The 19657-nt window shown below is 40.5% G+C and overlaps 1 protein-coding gene across 1 annotated transcript in view; it reads right to left on the reverse strand.

Annotated features, from left to right (window-relative positions):
- Positions 1-1099: 1099 nt before the first annotated feature.
- ZNF674 (zinc finger protein 674) overlaps positions 1100-19657 on the reverse strand; it is a 28410-nt gene continuing 9852 nt past the window's right edge. Inside the window, exon 3 of the mRNA XM_032618895.1 lies at positions 1100-2592. Coding sequence (XP_032474786.1) covers positions 1100-2592 — 1493 coding nt within the window. The remainder of the gene's footprint in view (positions 2593-19657) is intronic.

The raw sequence follows: 19657 nt of genomic DNA on the forward strand, positions 1-19657 counted from the left end.
CTGCCATCCAGAGTCACTGATATAATGGTGCATTATCCATCCTTGATGTATTTTTTTATAAGTTATGTGGTACATTGTTTTATGTTTTTTCACTTAGCCAATTACCATGAACATTTCCCCAAATCCTCAAACATGAAAAAATTTTTAGTTAGTGCATACTATTCTATCTTATTGATATGTCAGTTTTTAATCAATTGACTATTGGATATTCAATTTATTTTTTTTCTATTTTAAATAGTATTATGTTAAGGGAGATAAGCTGAAAATTAAAGACCTTTTACTGACTAATAAAATGAGGCATAAATGTAACCATAAAATGATTACCCTTAAATATTAAGTTATAAGCACTGTTCCTAAGTGAGGTGTGTCAAAGCTTAATATATGCCTTTTCTGTAAGGGGTTTGCATTTCTGCACTGAAAGTGTTGATGAATATGTGTAAGATCTCCTGTTTGAGCTCCTTTGTTTCAGGGATCATGATGACTCATCCTCCGTCACACCACTTAAGGAAGCAATTTTTCTATTTTGTTTAAGAAGTAAACTGGGAGTTTGCCCTAGCTAGGATTAACAATTTTTGCTTTATATTTTTCTTTCAAAAATGTCATCCTCTACTCCACAGTGAACATATCTTAATTATTGAGTGCTTGTTTGCAACCTCTGCACCTTTCACACAAAATGTGTGGTATAGACTATGGAACATATTTCTCTCATAATTTCTAACACAGTTTTCTAAACTCATTAAATTCTTTGTTTTTCCTCAGCATAAATATTCTGATAGGTCAGCATAAATATTCTGATAGGCAAGGATATTTAAATTCTTTCTAAAGTCTTTTCCACATCAATATATTCACAGTTTTGCCACTTTTGAATTCTCTGGTATACAGTTCTCCACTTGTGTAAGAATTCTGCGTGAAAAATTGATCACATTTATTATATCCTTCTGGAATTATACTTTTGTGCCTTTTATTAAGTTAAATGAACATTAAATAATATATGAAGAGTTTTTGACATTTTTTGATATTTATAAGGTTACTCCCCAGGATGAATTGATATATAATATAATGAGGTGTAACTAGTGAAATTATCTCACAGTAAAGTATCTTAATAGGTTTTCTCTCCTGTATGACTTTTCTGATGTTTAATGAGAGTTGACTTCCCACTGAAGGCTTTGCCACATTCTCTGCATTCATAAGGTTTCTCTCCTGTATGAGTTCTGTGATGTATAATGAGAGTTGATTTCACACTGAAGGCTTTGCCACATTCACTACATTCATAGGGTTTTTCTCTTGTATGAATTCTCTGATGTTTAATGAGAGTTGACTTCCTACTGAATGCTTTCCTACAGTCACTGCATTCATAGGGTCTCTCTCCTGTATGAATTCTCTGATGTTTAGTCAGTGGTGACTTTTCATTGAAGGCTTTCCCACATTCGTTGCATTTATAGGGTTTTTCTCCTGTATGAGTTCTCTGATGTACAATAAGGGTTGACTTCTCACCAAATGCTTTCCCACATCTTCTACATTCATAAGGTTTCTCTCCTGTATGAGTTATATGATGGACAGAGAGGTGTGATTTTCCACTGAAAGTCTTCCCACATATGCTGCATTCATAGGGTTTCTCTCCTGTATGAACTCTCTGATGAACAGAAAGGTGTGACTTTCCCCTGAAGCCCTTTCCGCATTTACTGCACTCATAAGGTTTCTCTTTTGTATGAGTTCCTTGATGTTTAATGGGGGTGGGTGTCTCATCAAAGGCTTTCCCATGTTTATTGCACTCAGGTTTCTCACCTGTATGAGTCCTTTGATGTGTAAGGCTGGACTTACCACATTTGATAGCTTCATAAAATGCTTGTCTAATGTGTGTTTTTTCATGTCTAATAAGGTGATATGAACTCTTAAAAGCTTTTGCACATTCACCACATACAAATGGTTTCTCTCCTGTATGAGTTCGCTGATGTTTAATCAGAGTTGACTTCTGGATAAATGTTTTCCCACATTCACTGCATTCATACGGCTTCTCCCCTGTATGAGTTCTCTGGTGTGCAATGAGGGTTGACTTTTGGCTGAAGGTTTTTGCACATTCACAGCATTCATAAGGTTTCTCTCTGGTGTGAGTTCTCTGATGTACAACAAGGTTTGCTTTCTGGATAAATACTTTTCCACATTCAGAACATTTATAGAATTTCTCCCCAGTTTGAATTCTTGGACTTTTATTAAGGGATTGCTTATGGTGGAGGGCTTTTCCATGTTCATTAGGCTCAAAGAATTTCTCTCCAGGTTGAGCTTTATCAAGATTAGAATGGAAGCATAATTTCCAATATGCCTTACATTCATCATCTTTCTTTCTTACATAGCTTCTACTTTGACTAAGAAAATTTAAATTATGTTTTGAACACTTTCCCCATGAATCATATTTAGGGAGTCTTTGTCTTATAGAAACAAAGTTTGTGCTTGGATAAATGATTTTTCTGTATGTTCTGAATTTTGGGCCACTTCCATCCTTCAGTGTTTCCTTATCAACGGATGCAGCTTGCCACAGAGGTTTGTCTTGGCTTTCCTTATGATTATCTATTGGGTCACCAACTTGCCAGAATTCTAGGGAAAAAATGCAACGAATCATCAAACTTATAAATATTTCTACTATAATGTTACGGCATGAAATTCATTCATAAATGCCCTGCTGTGAACTCCTATTAATGGACCTGAGCTGATGTGGGTGAACCCTCCCTATGCTCCACCACCACCACCTCCCTCAACTGTAAATACAAACAAATACTGGCCCACATTTAACAGAAAATAATTTAATACCCAGTCAAGCTCAAAACCAAGAAAAGAAAGTTTTTAGGTGTCAAAACTGAAGTGAGAGTTTAAAGTGATGGGGTGAACAGAAACTGAAGGTTGAAGATTTGCAGGGGAATCCAGACCACAGGGCACAAATGTTCAGGAAACTAGAATATAATCTTCACTTAAAGTAGGAGCCACAAAGGGCATCCATGTGTGTTAAACAGGAACTAGAAAGACTCCCCACTGGTCAAGGAAACTGGAAAGAAGGATATTATATATAAGAAATCAAAAGCCTGATATGATACTATATATAGAAATCCCTAAAGACTCCACACAAAAACTACTAGAACTGATAAATTCAGTATGGTAGCAGGATACAAGATTAACATCCAGAAATCAGTTACATTTCTTTACATTAACAGTGAAATATCAGAAAGGGAAAGTAAATAAACAACCCCTTTTAAAATCACATCAAAAAGATGAAATATATAGGAATAAACTTGAACAAAGAGGTGAAAGACTTATATGCTGAGAACTATAAAACATTGATAAAGGAAACTGAAGAGGGTTTGAAGAAAAAATATCCCATTGTCTTGGATACAAAGAATTGTTAAACTGGCCATACTACCCAGAGCAACCTATAGATTTAATGCGATCCCTATCAAATTACCCATGACATTTTTCACAGAACTAGAATAATCCTAAAATTTATATGGAACCATAAAAGACCCACAATTGCCAAAGCAATCCTGAGGAAAAAGAACAAAGCAGGAGGCAAAACCCTCCCAGACTTCAGACAATACTACAAAGCCACAGTAATCAAAACAGCATGGGGGGCTTCCCTGGTGGCGCAGTGGTTGAGAGTCCGCCTGCCGATGCAGGGGACACGGGTTCGTGCCCCGGTCTGGGAGGATCCCACATGCCGCGGAGCGGCTGGGCCCGTGAGCCATGGCCGCTGAGCCTGCGCGTCCGGAGCCTGTCCTCCGCAACGGGAGAGGCCACAACAGTGAGAGGCCCGCGTAACCCAAAAAAAAAAAAAAAAAAAAAAAAAACAGCATGGGATCGAGGGGGAAGATGGCGGAAGAGTAAGACGTGGAGATCACCTTCCTCCTCACAGATACACCAGAAATACCTCTACACATGGAGCAACTCCTATAGCACACCTACTGAATGCTGGCAGAAGACCTCAGACATCCCAAAAGGCAAGAAACTCCCCACGTACCTGGGTAGGGCAAAAGAAAAAAAGAAAAAACAGAGACAAAAGAATAGGGACGGCACCTGCACCAGTGGGAGGGAGCTGTGAAGGAGGAAAGGTTTCCACACACTAGGAAGCCCCTTCACGGGCGGAGACTGCGGAGGTGGAGGGGGGAGCTTCGGGGCCGTGGTGGAGAGCACAGCAACAGGGGTGCAGAGGGCAAAGCGGGGAGATTCCCGCATAGAGGATTGGTGCCGACCGGCACTCACCAGCCCGAGAGGCTTCTCTGCTCACCCGCCGGGGCAGGCGGGGTTGGGAGTTGAGGCTCGGGCTTCGGTCGGAGCACAGGGAGAGGACTGGGGTTGGCTGTGTGAACACAGCCTGAAGGGGTTAGTGCACCATGGCTAGCCGGGAGGGAGTCCGGGGAAAGGTCTGGAGCTGCCGAAGATGCAAGAGACTTTTTCTTCCCTCTTTGTTTCCTGCTGCGCAAGGAGAGGGGTTTAAGAGCGCTGCTTAAAGGAACTCCAGAGATGGGTGCGAGCCGCGGCTAAAAACACAGACCCCAGAGATGGGCACGAGCCACGGTTAAAAGCACGGACCCCAGAGACGGGCGTGAGCCGCGGCTAAAAGCATGGACCCCAGAGACGGGCGGGAGACGCTAAGGCTGCTGCTGCCACCACCAAGGGGCCAGTGTGCGAGCACAGGTCACTATCCACACCCCTCTTCCGGGGAGCCTGTGCAGCCGCCATTGCCAGGTTCCCGGGATTCAGGGACAACTTCCCTGGGAGAATGCATGGTGGGCCTCAGGCTGGTGCAATGTTATGCTGGCCTCTGCTGCCGCAGGCCCGCCCCGCACTCTGTGCCCCTCCCTCCCCCCCGGCCTGAGTGCATCAGAACCCCCGAATCAGTAGCTCCTTTAACCCCATCCTGTCTGAGCAAAAACCAGACGCCCTCCAGCGACCTACACGCAGAGGTGGGACCAAAGCCAAAGCTGAGTCCCTGTGAGCTGTGAGATCAAAGAAGAGAAAGGGAAATCTCTCCCAGCAGCCTCAGAAGCAGCGGATTAAAGCTCCACAATCAACTTGATGTACCGTGCATCTGTGGAATACATGAAGAGACAACAAATCATCCCAAATTGAGGAGGTGGACTTTGAGAGCAAGATTTATGAACCAGACCTAACAAATGAAGAGGAAATAGGCAGTCTACCTGAAAAAGAATTCAGAATAATGATAGTAAAGATGATCCAAATTCTTGGAAATAGAATGGACAAAATGCAAGAAACAGTTAACAAGGACCTACAAGAACTAAAGATGAAACAAACAATGATGAACAACACAATAAATGAAATGAAAAAGACTCTAGATGGGATCAATAGCAGAATAACTGAGGCAGAAGAATGGATAAGTGACCTGGAAGATAAAATAGTGGAAATAACTACTGCAGACCAGAATGAAGAAAAATGAATGAAAAGAACTGAGGACAGTCTCAGAGACCTCTGGAACAACATTAAACGCACCAAGATTAGAATTATAGGGGTTCCAGAAGAAGAAGAAAAAAAGAAAGGGACTGAGAAAATATTTGAAGAGATTATAGTTGAAAACTTCCCTAATATGGGAAAGGAAACAGTTAATCAAGTCCAGGAAGCACAGAGAGTCCCATACAGGATAAATCCAAGGAGAAATACGCCAAGACACATATTAATCAAACTGTCAAAAATTAAAAACAAAGAAAGCATATTAAAAGCAGCAAGGGAAAAACAACAAATAACACACAAGGGAATCCCCATAAGGTTAACAGCTGATCTTTCAGCAGAAACCCTGCAAGCCAGAAGGGAGTGGCAGGACATACTGAAAGTGATGAAGGAGAAAAACCTGCAAACAAGATTACTCTACCCAGCAAGGATCTCATTCAGATTTGATGGAGAAATTAAAACCTTTACAGACAAGCAAAAGCTGAGACAGTTCAGCACCACCAAACCAGCTTCACAACAAATACTAAAGGAACTTCTCTAGACAAGAAACACAAGAGACGGAAAAGACCTATAATAACGAACCCAAAACAATTTAGAAAACGGGAATAGGAACATACATATCGATAATTACCTTAAATGTAAATGGACTACATGCTCCTACCAAAAGACACAGATTGGCTGAATGGATACAAAAACAAGACCCATATATATGCTGTCTACAAGACACCCACTTCAGACCTAGAGACACATACAGACTGAAAGTAAGGGGATGGAAAAAGATATTCCATGCAAATGGAAACCAAAAGAAAGCTGGAGTAGCAATTCTCATATCAGACAAAATAGACTTTAAAATAAAGACTATTAGAAGAGACAAAGAAGGACACTACATAATGATCAAGGAATCAATCCAAGAAGAAGATATAACAATTGTAAATATTTATGCACCCAACATAGGAGCACCTCAATACATAAGGCAAATACTAACAGCCATAAAAGGGGAAATCGACAGTAACACATTCATAGTAGGGGACTTTAACACCCCACTTTCACCCATGGACAGATCATCCAAAACGAAAATAAATAAGGAAACACAAGCTTTAAATGATACATTAAACAAGATGGACTTAATTGATATTCATAGGATACTCCATCCAAAAACAACAGAATACACATTTTTCTCAAGTGCTCATGGAACATTCTCCAGGACAGATCATATCTTGGATCACAAGTCAAGCCTTGGTAAATTTAAGAAAATTGAAATTGTATCAAGTATCTTTTCCGACCACAATGCCATGAGACTATATCAATTACAGGAAAAGATCTGTAAAAAATACAAACACATGGAGGCTAAACAATACACTACTTAATAACAAAGTGATCACTGAAGAAATCAAAGAGGAAATAAATAAATACCTAGAAACAAATGACAGTGGAGACACAATGACCCAAAACCTATGGGATGCAGCAAAAGCAGTTCCAAGAGGGAAGTTTATAGCAATACAAGCCCATCATAACAAGCAGGAAACATCTCGAATAAACAACCTAACCTTGCACCTAAAGCAATTAGAGAAAGAAGAACAAAAAACCCTCAAAGTCACCAGAAGGAAAGAAATCATAAAAATCAGATCAGAAATAAATGAAAAAGAAATGAAGGATACGATAGCAAAGATCAATAAAACTAAAAGCTGGTTATTTGAGAAGATAAACAACATTGATAAACCATTAGCCAGACTCATCAAGAAAAAAAGGGAGAAGACTCAAATCAATAGAATTAGAAATGAGAAAGGAGAAGTAACAACTGACACTGCAGAAATACAAAAGATCACAAGAGATTACTACAAGCAACTCTATGCCAATAAAATGGACAACCTGAAAGAAATGGACAAATTCTTAGAAATGCACAACCTGCCAAGACTGAATCAGGAAGAAATAGAAAATATGAACAGACCAATCACAAGCACTGAAATTGAAACTGTGATTAAAAATCTTCCAACAAACAAAAGCCCAGGACCAGATGGCTTCACAGGAGAATTCTATCAAACGTTTAGAGAAGAGCTAACACCTATCCTTCTCAAACTCTTCCAAAATATAGTAGAGGGAGGAACACTCCCAAATTCCTTCTACGAGGCCACCATCACCTTGATACCAAAACCAGACCAGGATGTCACAAAGAAAGAAAACTACAGGCCAATATCACTGATGAACATAGATGCAAAGATCCTCAACAAAATACTAGTAAACAGAATCCAACAGCACATTAAAAGTACCATACACCATGATCAAGTGGGGTTTATTCCAGGAATGCAAGGATTCTTCAATATACGCAAATCTGTCAATGTGATAAACCATATTAACAAATTGAAGGAGAAAACCATATTATCCCAATAGATGCAGAGAAAGCTTTTGACAAATTTCAACACCGATTTATGATAAAAACCTGGCAGAAAGTGGGCATAAAGGGAACTTTCCTCAACATAATAAAGGCCATATATGACAAACCCACAGCCAACATCATCCTCAATGGTGAAAAACTGAAAGCATTTCCACTAGGATCAGGAACAAGACAAGGTTGCCCACTCTCACCACTCTTATTCAACATAGTTTTGGAAGTTTTAGCCACAGCAATCAGAGAAGAAAAGGAAATAAAAGGAATCCAAATTGGAAAAGAAGAAGTAAAGCTGTCACTGTTTGCAGATGACATGATACTATACATAGAGAATCCTAAAGATGCTAGCAGAAAACTACTAGAGCTAATCAATGAATTTGGTAAACTAGCAGGATACAAAATTAATGCACAGAAATCTCTGGCATTCCTATACACTAATGATGAAAAATATGAAGGAGAAATCAAGAAAACACTCCCATTTACCATTGCAACAAAAAGAATAAAATATCTAGGAATAAACCTATCTAAGGAGACAAAAGACCTGTATGCAGAAAATTACAAGACACTGATGAAAGAAATTAAATATGATACAAGTGGATGGAGAGATATACCATGTTCTTGGATGGGAAGAATCAACATTGTGAAAATGACTCTACTACCCAAAGCAATCTATAGATTCAATGCAATCCCTATCAAACTACCACTGGCATTTTTCACAGAAGTATAACAAAAAATTTCACAATTTGTATGGAAACACAAAAGACCCCGAATAGCCAAAGCAATCTTGAGAAAGAAAAAGGGAGCTGGAGGAATCAGGCTCCCTGACTTCAGGCTATAGTACAAAGCTACAGTAATCAAGACGGTATGGTACTGGCACAAAAACAGAAAGATACATCAATGGAACAGGATAGAAAGCCCAGAGATAAACCCACGCACATTTGGTCATCTTATCTTTGATAAAGGAGGCAGGAATGTACAGTGGAGAAAGGACAGCCTCTTCAATAAGTGGTGCTGGGTAAACTGGACAGGTACATGTAAAAGTATAAGATTAGATCACTCTCTAACACCATACACAAAAATAAGCTCAAAATGGATTAAAGACCTAAATGTAAGGCCAGAAACTATCAAACTCTTAGAGGAAAACATAGGCAGAATGCTCTATGACATAAATCACAGCAAGATCCTTTTTGACCCACCTCCTAGAGAAATGGAAATGAAAACAAAAATAAACAAATGGGACCTAATGAAACTTCAAAGCTTTTGCACAGCAAAGGAAACCATAAACAAGACCAAAAGACAACCCTCAGAATGGGAGAAAATATTTGCAAATGAAGCAACTGACAAAGGATTAATTTCCAAAATTTACAAGCAGCTCATGCAGCTCAATAACAAAAAAATAAACAATCCAATCCAAAAATGGGCAGAAGACCTAAATAGACATTTCTCCAAAGAAGATACACAGACTGTCAACAAACACATGAAAGGATGCTCAACATCACTAATCATTAGAAAAATGCAAATCAGAAGTACAACGAGGTATCATCTCACACCAGTCAGAATGGCCATCATCAAAAAATCTAGAAACAATAAATGCTGGAGAGGGTGTGTAGAAAAGCGAACACTCTTGCACTGCTGGTGGGAATGTGAATTGGTTCAGTCACTATGGAGAACAGTATGGAGGTTCCTTAAAAAACTACAAATAGAACTACCATATGACCCAGCAATCCCACTACTGGGCATATACCCTGAGAAAACCAAAATTCAAAGAGTCATGTACCAAAATGTTCATTGCAGCTCTATTTACAATAGCCAGGACGTGGAAGCAACCTAAGTGTCCATCAACAGATGAATGGATAAAGAAGATGTGGCACATATATACAATGGAATATTACTCAGCCATAAAAAGAAACAAAATTGAGTTATTTGTGGTGAGGTGGCTGGACCTAGAGTCTGTCATACAGAGCGAAGTAAGTCAGAAAGAGAAAAACAAATACCGTATGCTAACACATATATATGGAATCTAAGAAAAAAGAATAAAAAAGGTCATGAAGAACCTAGGGGTAAGACGGGAATGAAGACACAGACCTACTACAGCATGGATTTGTGGATATGGGGAGGGGGAGGGGGAGGCTATGACGAGGTGAGAGAGTGGCATGGACATATATACACTACCAAGCGTGAAGTGGATAGGTGGTGGGAAACAGCCGCGTAGCACAGGGAGATCAGCTAGGTGGTTTGTGACCACCTAGAGGCGTGGGATAGGGAGGGTGGGAGGGAGGGAGATGCAGGAGGGAAGAGATATAGGAACATGTGTTATGTATAACTGATTCACTCTGTTATAAAGCAGAAACTAACACACGATTGTAAAGCAATTATACTCCAATAAAGATGTTTAAAAAAAAGAATCTATATAAATCAAAAAAGACAAACACCCCAACAAAAACACAAATATAGGGTATGCACAGGTTAAGTCACAGAAGAGGAAATCCAAACAGTCAACACCAAATATGAAATGACAAATACTTTTACTCATAATCAGGGAAACGAAAATTATAATAAGATACCAACTCATACTTAACAGATTACCAAAATGTAAAGAGTGTGCCCATACTACAATTCTAGAGAGAAAGAACAGTGCCATCACTGCAGAATGTTCTATTGTACAGTACTGGTCTGAGTCATACATTGTCTGTATCATCAGTATGGCTGCATAAGGTTACAGAGCTTTGCATTTTTACATTGACACTTCCTGTTCAAAAGCTGAAGTTTCAGATATTTGAGAAGCTACATCTGCCAACCCAGCTGCAATCCATGCTCTTAGGGAATTGGTTTAACATGATATTTATTAAAACCCATGTAACATCATGGTGACTATAGTTAATAATACTGTATTGCATACTTGAAAGTTGCTAAGAGAGTGAATCTCAAAAGTTCTCATCACATGGATAAAGAAGTATGTATATTGTACATACATACAATGGGATACTACTCAGCCATAAAAAAGAATGAAATAATGCCATTTGCAGCAACATGGATGGACCCAGAGATTATCATACTAAGTGAAGTAGGTTCAGAAAGAGAAAGACAAATACCATATGGTACCACGTATATGTGGAATCTCAAATATGACACAAATGAACCTATCTACGAGACAGAAGCAGACTCACAGACATAGAGGACAGACCTGCGGTTGCCAAGGGGGAAGCGGGGTGAGGGACGGATGGAGTGGGAGTTTGGGGTTAGCGGATGCAAACCATTATATATAGAATGGATAAACAACAAGGTCCTACTGTATAGCACAGGGAACTATATTCAATATCCTGTGATAAACCATAATGGAAAAGAATATAAAAGAGGATGCGTATATGTATGTATATATGTATCTCTGAATCACAACATCGTAAATCAACTATACCTCAATTAAAAAATCTATTATGAAATTGTTTTATAAACAATTTTTTAAATGTTCTTTTTTTTTTTTTTTTAAACATCTTTATTGGGGTATACTTGCTTTACAATGGTGTGTTAGTTTCTGCTTTATAACAAAGTGAATCAGCTATACATATACATATGTTCCCATATGTCTTCCCTCTTGCGTCTCCCTCCCTCCCACTCTCCCCATCCCACCCTTCCAGGCTGTCACAAAGCACCGAGCTAATATCCCTGTGCCTTGCGGCTGCTTCCCCCCAGCTATCTACCTTACTACGTTTGTTAGTGTGTATATGTCCATGACTCTCTCTCGCCCTGTCAAAACTCACCCCTCCCCCTCCCCATACCCTCAAGTCCGTTCTCCAGTAGGTCTGCGTCTTTATTCCTATCTTACCCCTAGGTTCTTCATGACATTTTTTTCCCTTAAATTCCATATATATGTGTTAGCATACGGTATTTGTCTTTTTCTTTCTGACTTACTTCACTCTGTATGACAGACTCTAGGTCTATCCATCTCATTACAAATAGCTCAATTTCATTTCTTTTTAAGGCTGAGTAATATTCCATTGTGTATATGTGCCACATCTTCTTTATCCATTCATCCGATGATGGGCGCTTAGGTTGTTTCCATGTCCTGGCTATTGTAAATAGAGCTGCAATGAACATTTTGGTACATGACTCTTTTTGAATTTTGGTTTTCTCAGGGTATATGCCAAGTAGTGGGATTGCTGGGTCATATGGTAATTCTATCTGTAGTTTTTTAAGGAACCTCCATACTGTTCTCCACAGTGGCTGAACCAATTCACATTCCCACCAGCAGTGCAAGAGTGTCCCCTTTTCTCCACACCCTCTCCAGCATTTATTGTTTCTAGATTTTTTGATGATGGCCATTCTGACTGGTGTGAGATGATATCTCATTGTAGTTTTGATTTGCATTTCTCTAATGATTAATGATGTTGAGCATTCTTTCATGTGTTTGTTGGCATTCTGTATATCTTCTTTGGAGAAATGTCTATTTAGGTCTTCTGCCCATTTTTGGATGGGGTTGTTTGTTTTTTTGTTATTGAGCTGCATGAGCTGCTTGTAAATTTTGGAGATTAATCCTTTGTCAGTTGCTTCATTTGCAAATGTTTTCTCCCATTCTGAGGGTTGTCTTTTGGTCTTGGTTATGGTTTCCTCTGCTGTGCAAAAGCTTTGAAGTTTCATTAGGTCCCATTTGTTTATTTTTGTTTTTATTTCCATTACTCTAGGAGGTGGGTCAGAAAGGATCTTGCTGTGATTTATGTCATAGAGTGTTCTTCCTATGTTTTCTTCTAAGAGTTTGATAGTTTCTGGCCTTACATTTAGGTCTTTAATACATTTTGAGCTTATTTTTGTGTATGGTGTTAGGGAGTGATCTAATCTCATACTTTTACATGTACCTGTCCAGTTTTCCCAGCACCATTTATTGAAGAGGCTGTCCTTTCTCCACTGTACATTCCTGCCTCCTTTATCAAAGATAAGGTGTCCATATGTGCGTGGGTTTATCTCTGGGCTTTCTATCCTGTTCCACTGATCTATCTTTCTGTTTTTGTGCCAGTACCATACTGTCTTGATTACTGTTGCTTTGTAATATAGTCTGAAGTCAGGGAGCCTGATTCCTCCAGCTCCTTTTTTCGTTCTCAAGATTGCTTTGGCTATTCGGGGTCTTTTGTGTTTCCATACAAATTGCGAAATTTTTTGTTCTAGTTCTGTGAAAAATGCCAGTGGTAGTTTGATAGGGATTGCATTGAATCTGTAGATTGCTTTGGGTAGTAGAGTCATTTTCACAATGTTGATTCTTCCCATCCAAGAACATGGTATATCTCTCCATCTATTTGTATCATCTTTAATTTCTTTCATCAGTGTCTTATAATTTTCTGCATACAGGTCTTTCATATCCTTAGGTAGGTTTATTCCTAGATATTTTATTCTTTTTGTTGCAATGGTAAATGGGAGTGTTTTCTTGATTTCACTTTCAGATTTTTCATCATTAGTATATAGGAATGCCAGAGATTTCTGTGCATTAATTTTGTATCCTGCTACTTTACCAAATTCATTGATTAGCTCTAGTAGTTTTCTGGTAGCATCTTTAGGATTCTCTATGTATAGTATCATGTCATCTGCAAACAGTGACAGCTTTACTTCTTCTTTTCCGATTTGGATTCCTTTTATTTCCTTTTCTTCTCTGATTGCTGTGGCTAAAACTTCCAAAACTATGTTGAATAAGAGTGGTGAGAGTGGGCAACCTTGTCTTGTTCCTGATCTTAGTGGAAATGCTTTCAGTTTTTCACCATTGAGGATGATGTTTGCTGTGGGCTTGTCATATATGGCCTTAATTATGTTGAGGAAAGTTCCCTCTATGCCTACTTTCTGGAGGGTTTTTATCATAAATGGGTGTTGAATTTTGTCGAAAGCTTTCTCTGCATCTATTGAGATGATCATATGGTTTTTCTCCTTCAATTTGTTAATATGGTTTATCACATTGATAGATTTGCGTATATTGAAGAATCCTTGCATTCCTGGAATAAACCCCACTTGATCATGGTGTATGATCCTTTTAATGTGCTGTTGGATTCTGTTTGCTAGTATTTTGTTGAGGATTTTTGCATCTATGTTCATCAGTGATATTGGCCTGTAGTTTTCTTTCTTTGTGACATCCTTGTCTGGTTTTGGTATCAAGGTGATGGTGGCTTCGTAGAAGGAATTTGGGAGTGTTCCTCCCTCTGCTATATTTTGGAAGAGTTTGAGAAGGATAGGTGTTAGCTCTTCTCTAAACGTTTGATAGAATTCACCTGTGAAGCCATCTGGTCCTGGGCTTTTGTTTGTTGGAAGGTTTTTAATCACAGTTTCAATTTCAGTGCTTGTGATTGGTCTGTTCATATTTTCTATTTCTTCCTGATTCAGTCTTGGCAGGTTGTGCATTTCTAAGAATTTGTCCATTTCTTCCAGATTGTCCATTTTATTGGCATAGAGTTGCTTGTAGTAATCTCTCATGGTTTTTTTTATTTCTGCAGTGTCAGTTGTTACTTCTCCTTTTTCATTTCTAATTCTATTGATTTGAGTCTTCTCCCTTTTTTTCTTGATGACTCTGGCTAGTGGTTTATCTATTTTGTTTATCTTCTCAAAGAACCAGCTTTTAGTTTTATTGATCTTTGCTATCGTTTCCTTCATTTCTTTTTCATTTATTTCTGATCTGATTTTTATGATTTCTTTCCTTCTGCTAGCTTTGGGGTTTTTTTGTTCTTCTTTCTCTAATTGCTTGAGGTGCAAGGTTAGGTTGTTTATTCGAGATGTTTCCTGCTTCTTAAGGTGGGCTTGTATTGCTATAAACTTCCCCCTTAGAACTGCTTTTGCTGCATCCCATAGGTTTTGGGTCGTTGTGTCTCCATTGTCATTTGTTTCTAGGTATTTTTTTATTTCCTCTTTGATTTCTTCAGTGATCACTTCATTAAGTAGTGTATTGTTTAGCCTCCATGTGTTTGTATTTTTTAAAGATCTTTTCCTGTAATTGATATCTAGTCTCATGGCGTTGTGGTCGGAAAAGATACTTGATACAATTTCAGTTTTCTTAAATTTACCAAGGCTTGATTTGTGACCCAAGATATGATCTATCCTGGAGAATGTTCCATGAGCACTTGAGAAAAATGTGTATTCTGTTGTTTTTGGATGGAGTGTCCTATAAATATCAATTAAGTCCATCTTGTTTAATGTATCATTTAAAGCTTGTGTTTCCTTATTTATTTTCATTTTGGATGATCTGTCCATGGGTGAAAGTGGGGTGTTAAAGTCCCCTACTATGAATGTGTTACTGTTGATCTCCCCTTTTATGGTTGTTAGTATTTGCCTTATGTATTGAGGTGCTCCTATGTTGGGTGCATAAATATTTACAATTGTTATATCTTCTTCTTGGATCGATCCCTTGATCATTATGTAGTGTCCTTCTTTGTCCCTTTTAATAGTCCTTATTTTAAAGTCTATTTTGTCTGATATGAGAATTGCTACTCCAGCTTTCTTTTGGTTTCCATTTGCATGGAATATCTTTTTCCATCCCCTTACTTTCAGTCTGTATGTGTCTCTAGTTCTGAAGTGGGTCTCTTGTAGACAGCATATATAAGGGTCTTGTTTTTGTATCCATTCAGCCAATCTGTGTCTTTTGGTGGGAGCATTTAGTCCATTTACATTTAAGGTAATTATCGATATGTATGTTCCTATTTCCATTTTATATATTGTTTTGGGTTCGCTACTATAGGTCATTTCCTTCTCTTGTGTTTCGTGTCTAGAGAAGTTCCTTTAGCATTTGTTGTAAAGCTGGTTTGGTGGTGCTGAACTCTCTCAGCTTTTGCTTGTCTGTAAAGGTTTTAATTTCTCCATCAAATGTGAATGAGATCCTTGCTGGGTAGAGTAGTCTTGGTTGCAGGCTATTCTCCTTCAGCACTTTCAGTATGTCCTGCCACTCCCTTCTGGCTTGTAGGGTTTCTGCTGAAAGATCAGCTGTTAACCTTATGGGGATTCCCTTGTGTGTTATTTGTTGTTTTTCCCTTGCTGCTTTTAATATGCTTTCTTTGTATTTAATTTTTGACAGTTTGATTAATATGTGTCTTGGCGTGTTTCTCCTTGTATTTATCCTGTATGGGACCCTCTGTGCTTCCTGGACTTGATTAACTATTTCCTTTCCCATATTAGGGAAGTTTTCAACTATAATCTCTTCAAATATTTTCTCAGTCCCTTTCTTTCTTTCTTCTTCTTCTGGAACCCCTATAATTCGAATGTTGGTGCGTTTCATGTTGTCCCAGAGGTCTCTGAGACTGTCCTCAGTTCTTTTCATTCTTTTTTCTTTATTCTGCTCTGCAGTAGTTATTTCCACTACTTTATCTTCCAGGTCACTTATCCGTTCTTCTGCCTCAGTTATTCTGCTATTGATCCTATCTAGAGTGATTTTAATTTCATTTATTGCATTGTTCATCGTTGCTTGTTTCATCTTTAGTTCTTGTAGGTCCTTGTTAACTGTTTCTTGCATTTTGTCCATTCTACTTCCAAGATTTCGGATCATCCTTACTATCATTATTCTGAATTCTTTTTCAGGTAGATTGCCTATTTCCTCTTCATTTGTTAGGTCTGGTGGGTTTTTATCTTGCTCCTTCATCTGCTGTGTGTTTTTCTGTCTTCTCATTTTGCTTATCTTACTGTGTTTGGGGTCTCCTTTTTGCAGGCTGCACATTCGTAGTTCCCGTTGTTTTTGATGTCTGTCTCCAGTGGCTAAGGTTGTTTCAGTGGGTTGTGTAGGCTTCCTGGTGGAGGGGACTAGTGCCTGTGTTGTGCTGGATGAGGCTGGATCTTGTCTCTCTAGTGGGCAGGTTCACGTCTGGTGGTGTGTTTTGGGGTGTCTGTGGCCTTATTATGATTTTAGGCAGCCTCTCTGCTAATGGGTGGGGTTGTGTTCCTGTTTTGCTAGTTGTTTGGCATAGGTTGTCCAGCACTGTGGCTTGCTGGTCGTTGAGTGAAGCTGGGTGCTGGTGTTAAGATGGAGGTCTCTGGGATATTTCCACCGTTTAATATTATGTGGAGCTGGGAGGTCTCTTGTTGACCAGTGTCCTGAAGTTGGCTCTCCTACCTCAGAGGCAGAGCCCTGACTCCTGGCTGGAGCACCAAGAGCCTTTCATCCACACAGCTCAGAATAAAAGGGAGAAAAAGTAGGGAGAATTAGTAGAAGTATGAGTAAAGAAAGAAGGAACGGAGGAAAGGAAGGAAGGAAGAAAGAAGCAAAGAAGGAAAGAAAGGAGAGAGGGAGGGAGGGAGGAAGGAAGGAAGGAGGGAAAGAAGGAAAAAAGACAGAAAGAAAGATGATACATTAAAAATAAAATAAAGTATAATATAGTTATTGAATTAAAAAATATTTAGAAAAAAAAAAAAAAAGGGACGGATAGAACCTTAGGACAAATGTTGGAAGCAAAGCTATACAGAGAAAATCTTACACAGAAGCATACACATACACCTTCACAAAAAGAGGTAAAGGGGGATAAATCATAAATCCTGCTCCCTGAGACCACCTCCTCAATTTGGGGTGATTCGTTGTCTAAAGGAGGGAAGGAAGGAAGGAAAGAAAGAAAGAACGAAGGTAAAGTATAATAAAGTTATTACAATTAAACTTAATTATTAAGAAAAAGAATTTTTTAAAAAAAGTCATGGACGGATAGAGCCCTAGGACAAATGGTGGAAGCAAGAGTATACAGACAGGATCTCACACAGAAGCATACACGTACACATTCACAAAAAGAGGAAAAGGGAAAAAAATCATAGATCTCGCTCCTAAATTCCACCTCTTCAATTTGGGATCATTCCTTGTCTATTCAGGTATTCCACAGATGCAGGGTATATCAAGTTGATTGTGGAGCTTTAATCCGCTGCTTCTGTGGCTGCTGGGAGAGATTTCCCTTTCTCTTCTTTGTTCTCACAGCTCACAGGAGCTCAGCTTTGGATTTGGCCCTGCCTCTGCGTGTAGGTCGCTGGAGGGCGTCTGTTTTTTCGCTCAGACAGGACGGGGTTAAAGGAGCCACTGATTCGGGGCCTCCGGCTCACTCAGGCCGGGGGTTGGGGGATGGGGGTAGGAGGGGCACTACGTGCGGGGCGGGCCTGCGGCTGCAGAGGCAGCGTGACGTTGCGGCAGAGGCCGGCGTGACGTTGCACCAGCCTGAGACCTGCCGTGCATACTTCCGGGGAAGTTGTCCCTGGATCCCGGGAACCTGGCAGTGGCGGGCTGCACAGGCTCCGCGGAAGAGGGGTGTGGAGAGTGACCTGTGCTCGCACACAGGCCCCTTGGTGGCGGCAGCAGCAGCCTTAGCGTCTCCCGCCCGTCTCTGGGGTCCGCGGTTTTAGCTGCGGCTTGCGCCCGTCTCTGGGGTTTGCGCTTTCAGCCGCGGCTCGCGCCCGTCTCGGGGGCTCGCGCCTTCAGCCGCGGCTCGCGCCCGTTTCTGGGGTTCGCGCTTTTAGCCGCGGCTCGCGCCCGTCTCTGGAGTTCCTTTAAGCAGCGCTCTTAAACCCCTCTCCTCGCGCACCAGGAAACAAAGAGGGAAGAAAAAGTCTCTTGCCTTTTCGGCCGGTGCAGGCTTTTCCCCGAACTCCCTCCCGGTTAGTCGTGGTGCACTAACCCCTTCAGGCTATGTTCAAGCCGCCAACCCCAGTCCTCTCCCTGAGCTCCGTCCAAAACCAAAACCCGAGCCTCAGCTCGCAGCCCCGCCCGCCCCGGCGGGTGAGCAGACAAGCCACTCGGGCTGGTGAGTGCCGGTCAGCACCGATCGTCTGTGCAGGAATCTCCCCGCTTTGCCCTCCGCACCCGTCGCTGTGCACTACTCCGCGGTCCCGAAACTCCCCCCTCTGCCTCCCGCAGTCTCCGCCCGCGGAGGGGCTTCCTAGTGTGTGGAAACTTTTCCTCCTTCACAGCTCCCTCCCACTGGTGCAGGTGCCGTCCTTATTCTTTTGTCTCTGTTTTTTCTTTTGCCCTACCCAGTTACGTGGGGAGTTTCTTGCCTTTTGGGCGGTCTGAGGTCTTCTGCCAGCCTTCAGTAGGAGTTCTGTAGGAGTTGTTCCACGTGTGGATGTATTTCTGGTGTATCCGTGGGGACGAAGGCGATCTCCGCGTCTTACTCTTCCGCCATCTTCAAGGTCCCCCCTAAATGTTCTTATCACAAGAAAATAAAAACATTTTTAAAACCCCACTCTTTCTGTCTCAAAGGCTGGTAATAAAATACTACCAAGTGCTTCCCCAGTCCAGAGGCCTTTGCAGGACTTAAAATGAGTAGGCCAAAACCACTTAATGTCCCTCAGCAGTAACAGACACCTTAAAACTATGAGTATTAAGGTTGAAGAAGCTGAGGAAGAAACTTTCTTCAGAGAGAGCTGTTGGGAAGCTGTGGCGTTTTCTCTAACAATAGGGGCGGGAGGAGTACATTAGCCTCAGCCCTAATCTAGTAAGAAAAACTTCAAGGAGACAACTTGCTTGATATACGCCGAGTAGAGTTTTGGGGATGCGGGGGACTTAGCACCTGATTTGCACCTAGAAAACCTCTACAGGTGACAGGCAGGGTTAGGCAGTCTGTGACCACAGAAAAGAGGTTGCATGGGGGGTGAAGAGATCAATCTGCAGATCCCACCACACACACATACTCCACAAGCCAGATGTGGACCCTCTGGATAGGAACAGGATTGGGTTACTTTGGAGAGAGAGCTTTCTGCTAATATCAAGGTGACCTCAGCAAATAGAGATTGGAAGTATACAATGGTGCTGCAGGGTGAGGGTGGGGAGGAGATATATTAAATAACTTGTTGGAAAAGAGGCACTGTCTATATTGAGGAAACTGCAGTCAAGGTTCCTAGCTG

Source organism: Phocoena sinus, chromosome X, assembly GCF_008692025.1.
Source record: "Phocoena sinus isolate mPhoSin1 chromosome X, mPhoSin1.pri, whole genome shotgun sequence".
Taxonomy (NCBI): domain Eukaryota; kingdom Metazoa; phylum Chordata; class Mammalia; order Artiodactyla; family Phocoenidae; genus Phocoena; species Phocoena sinus.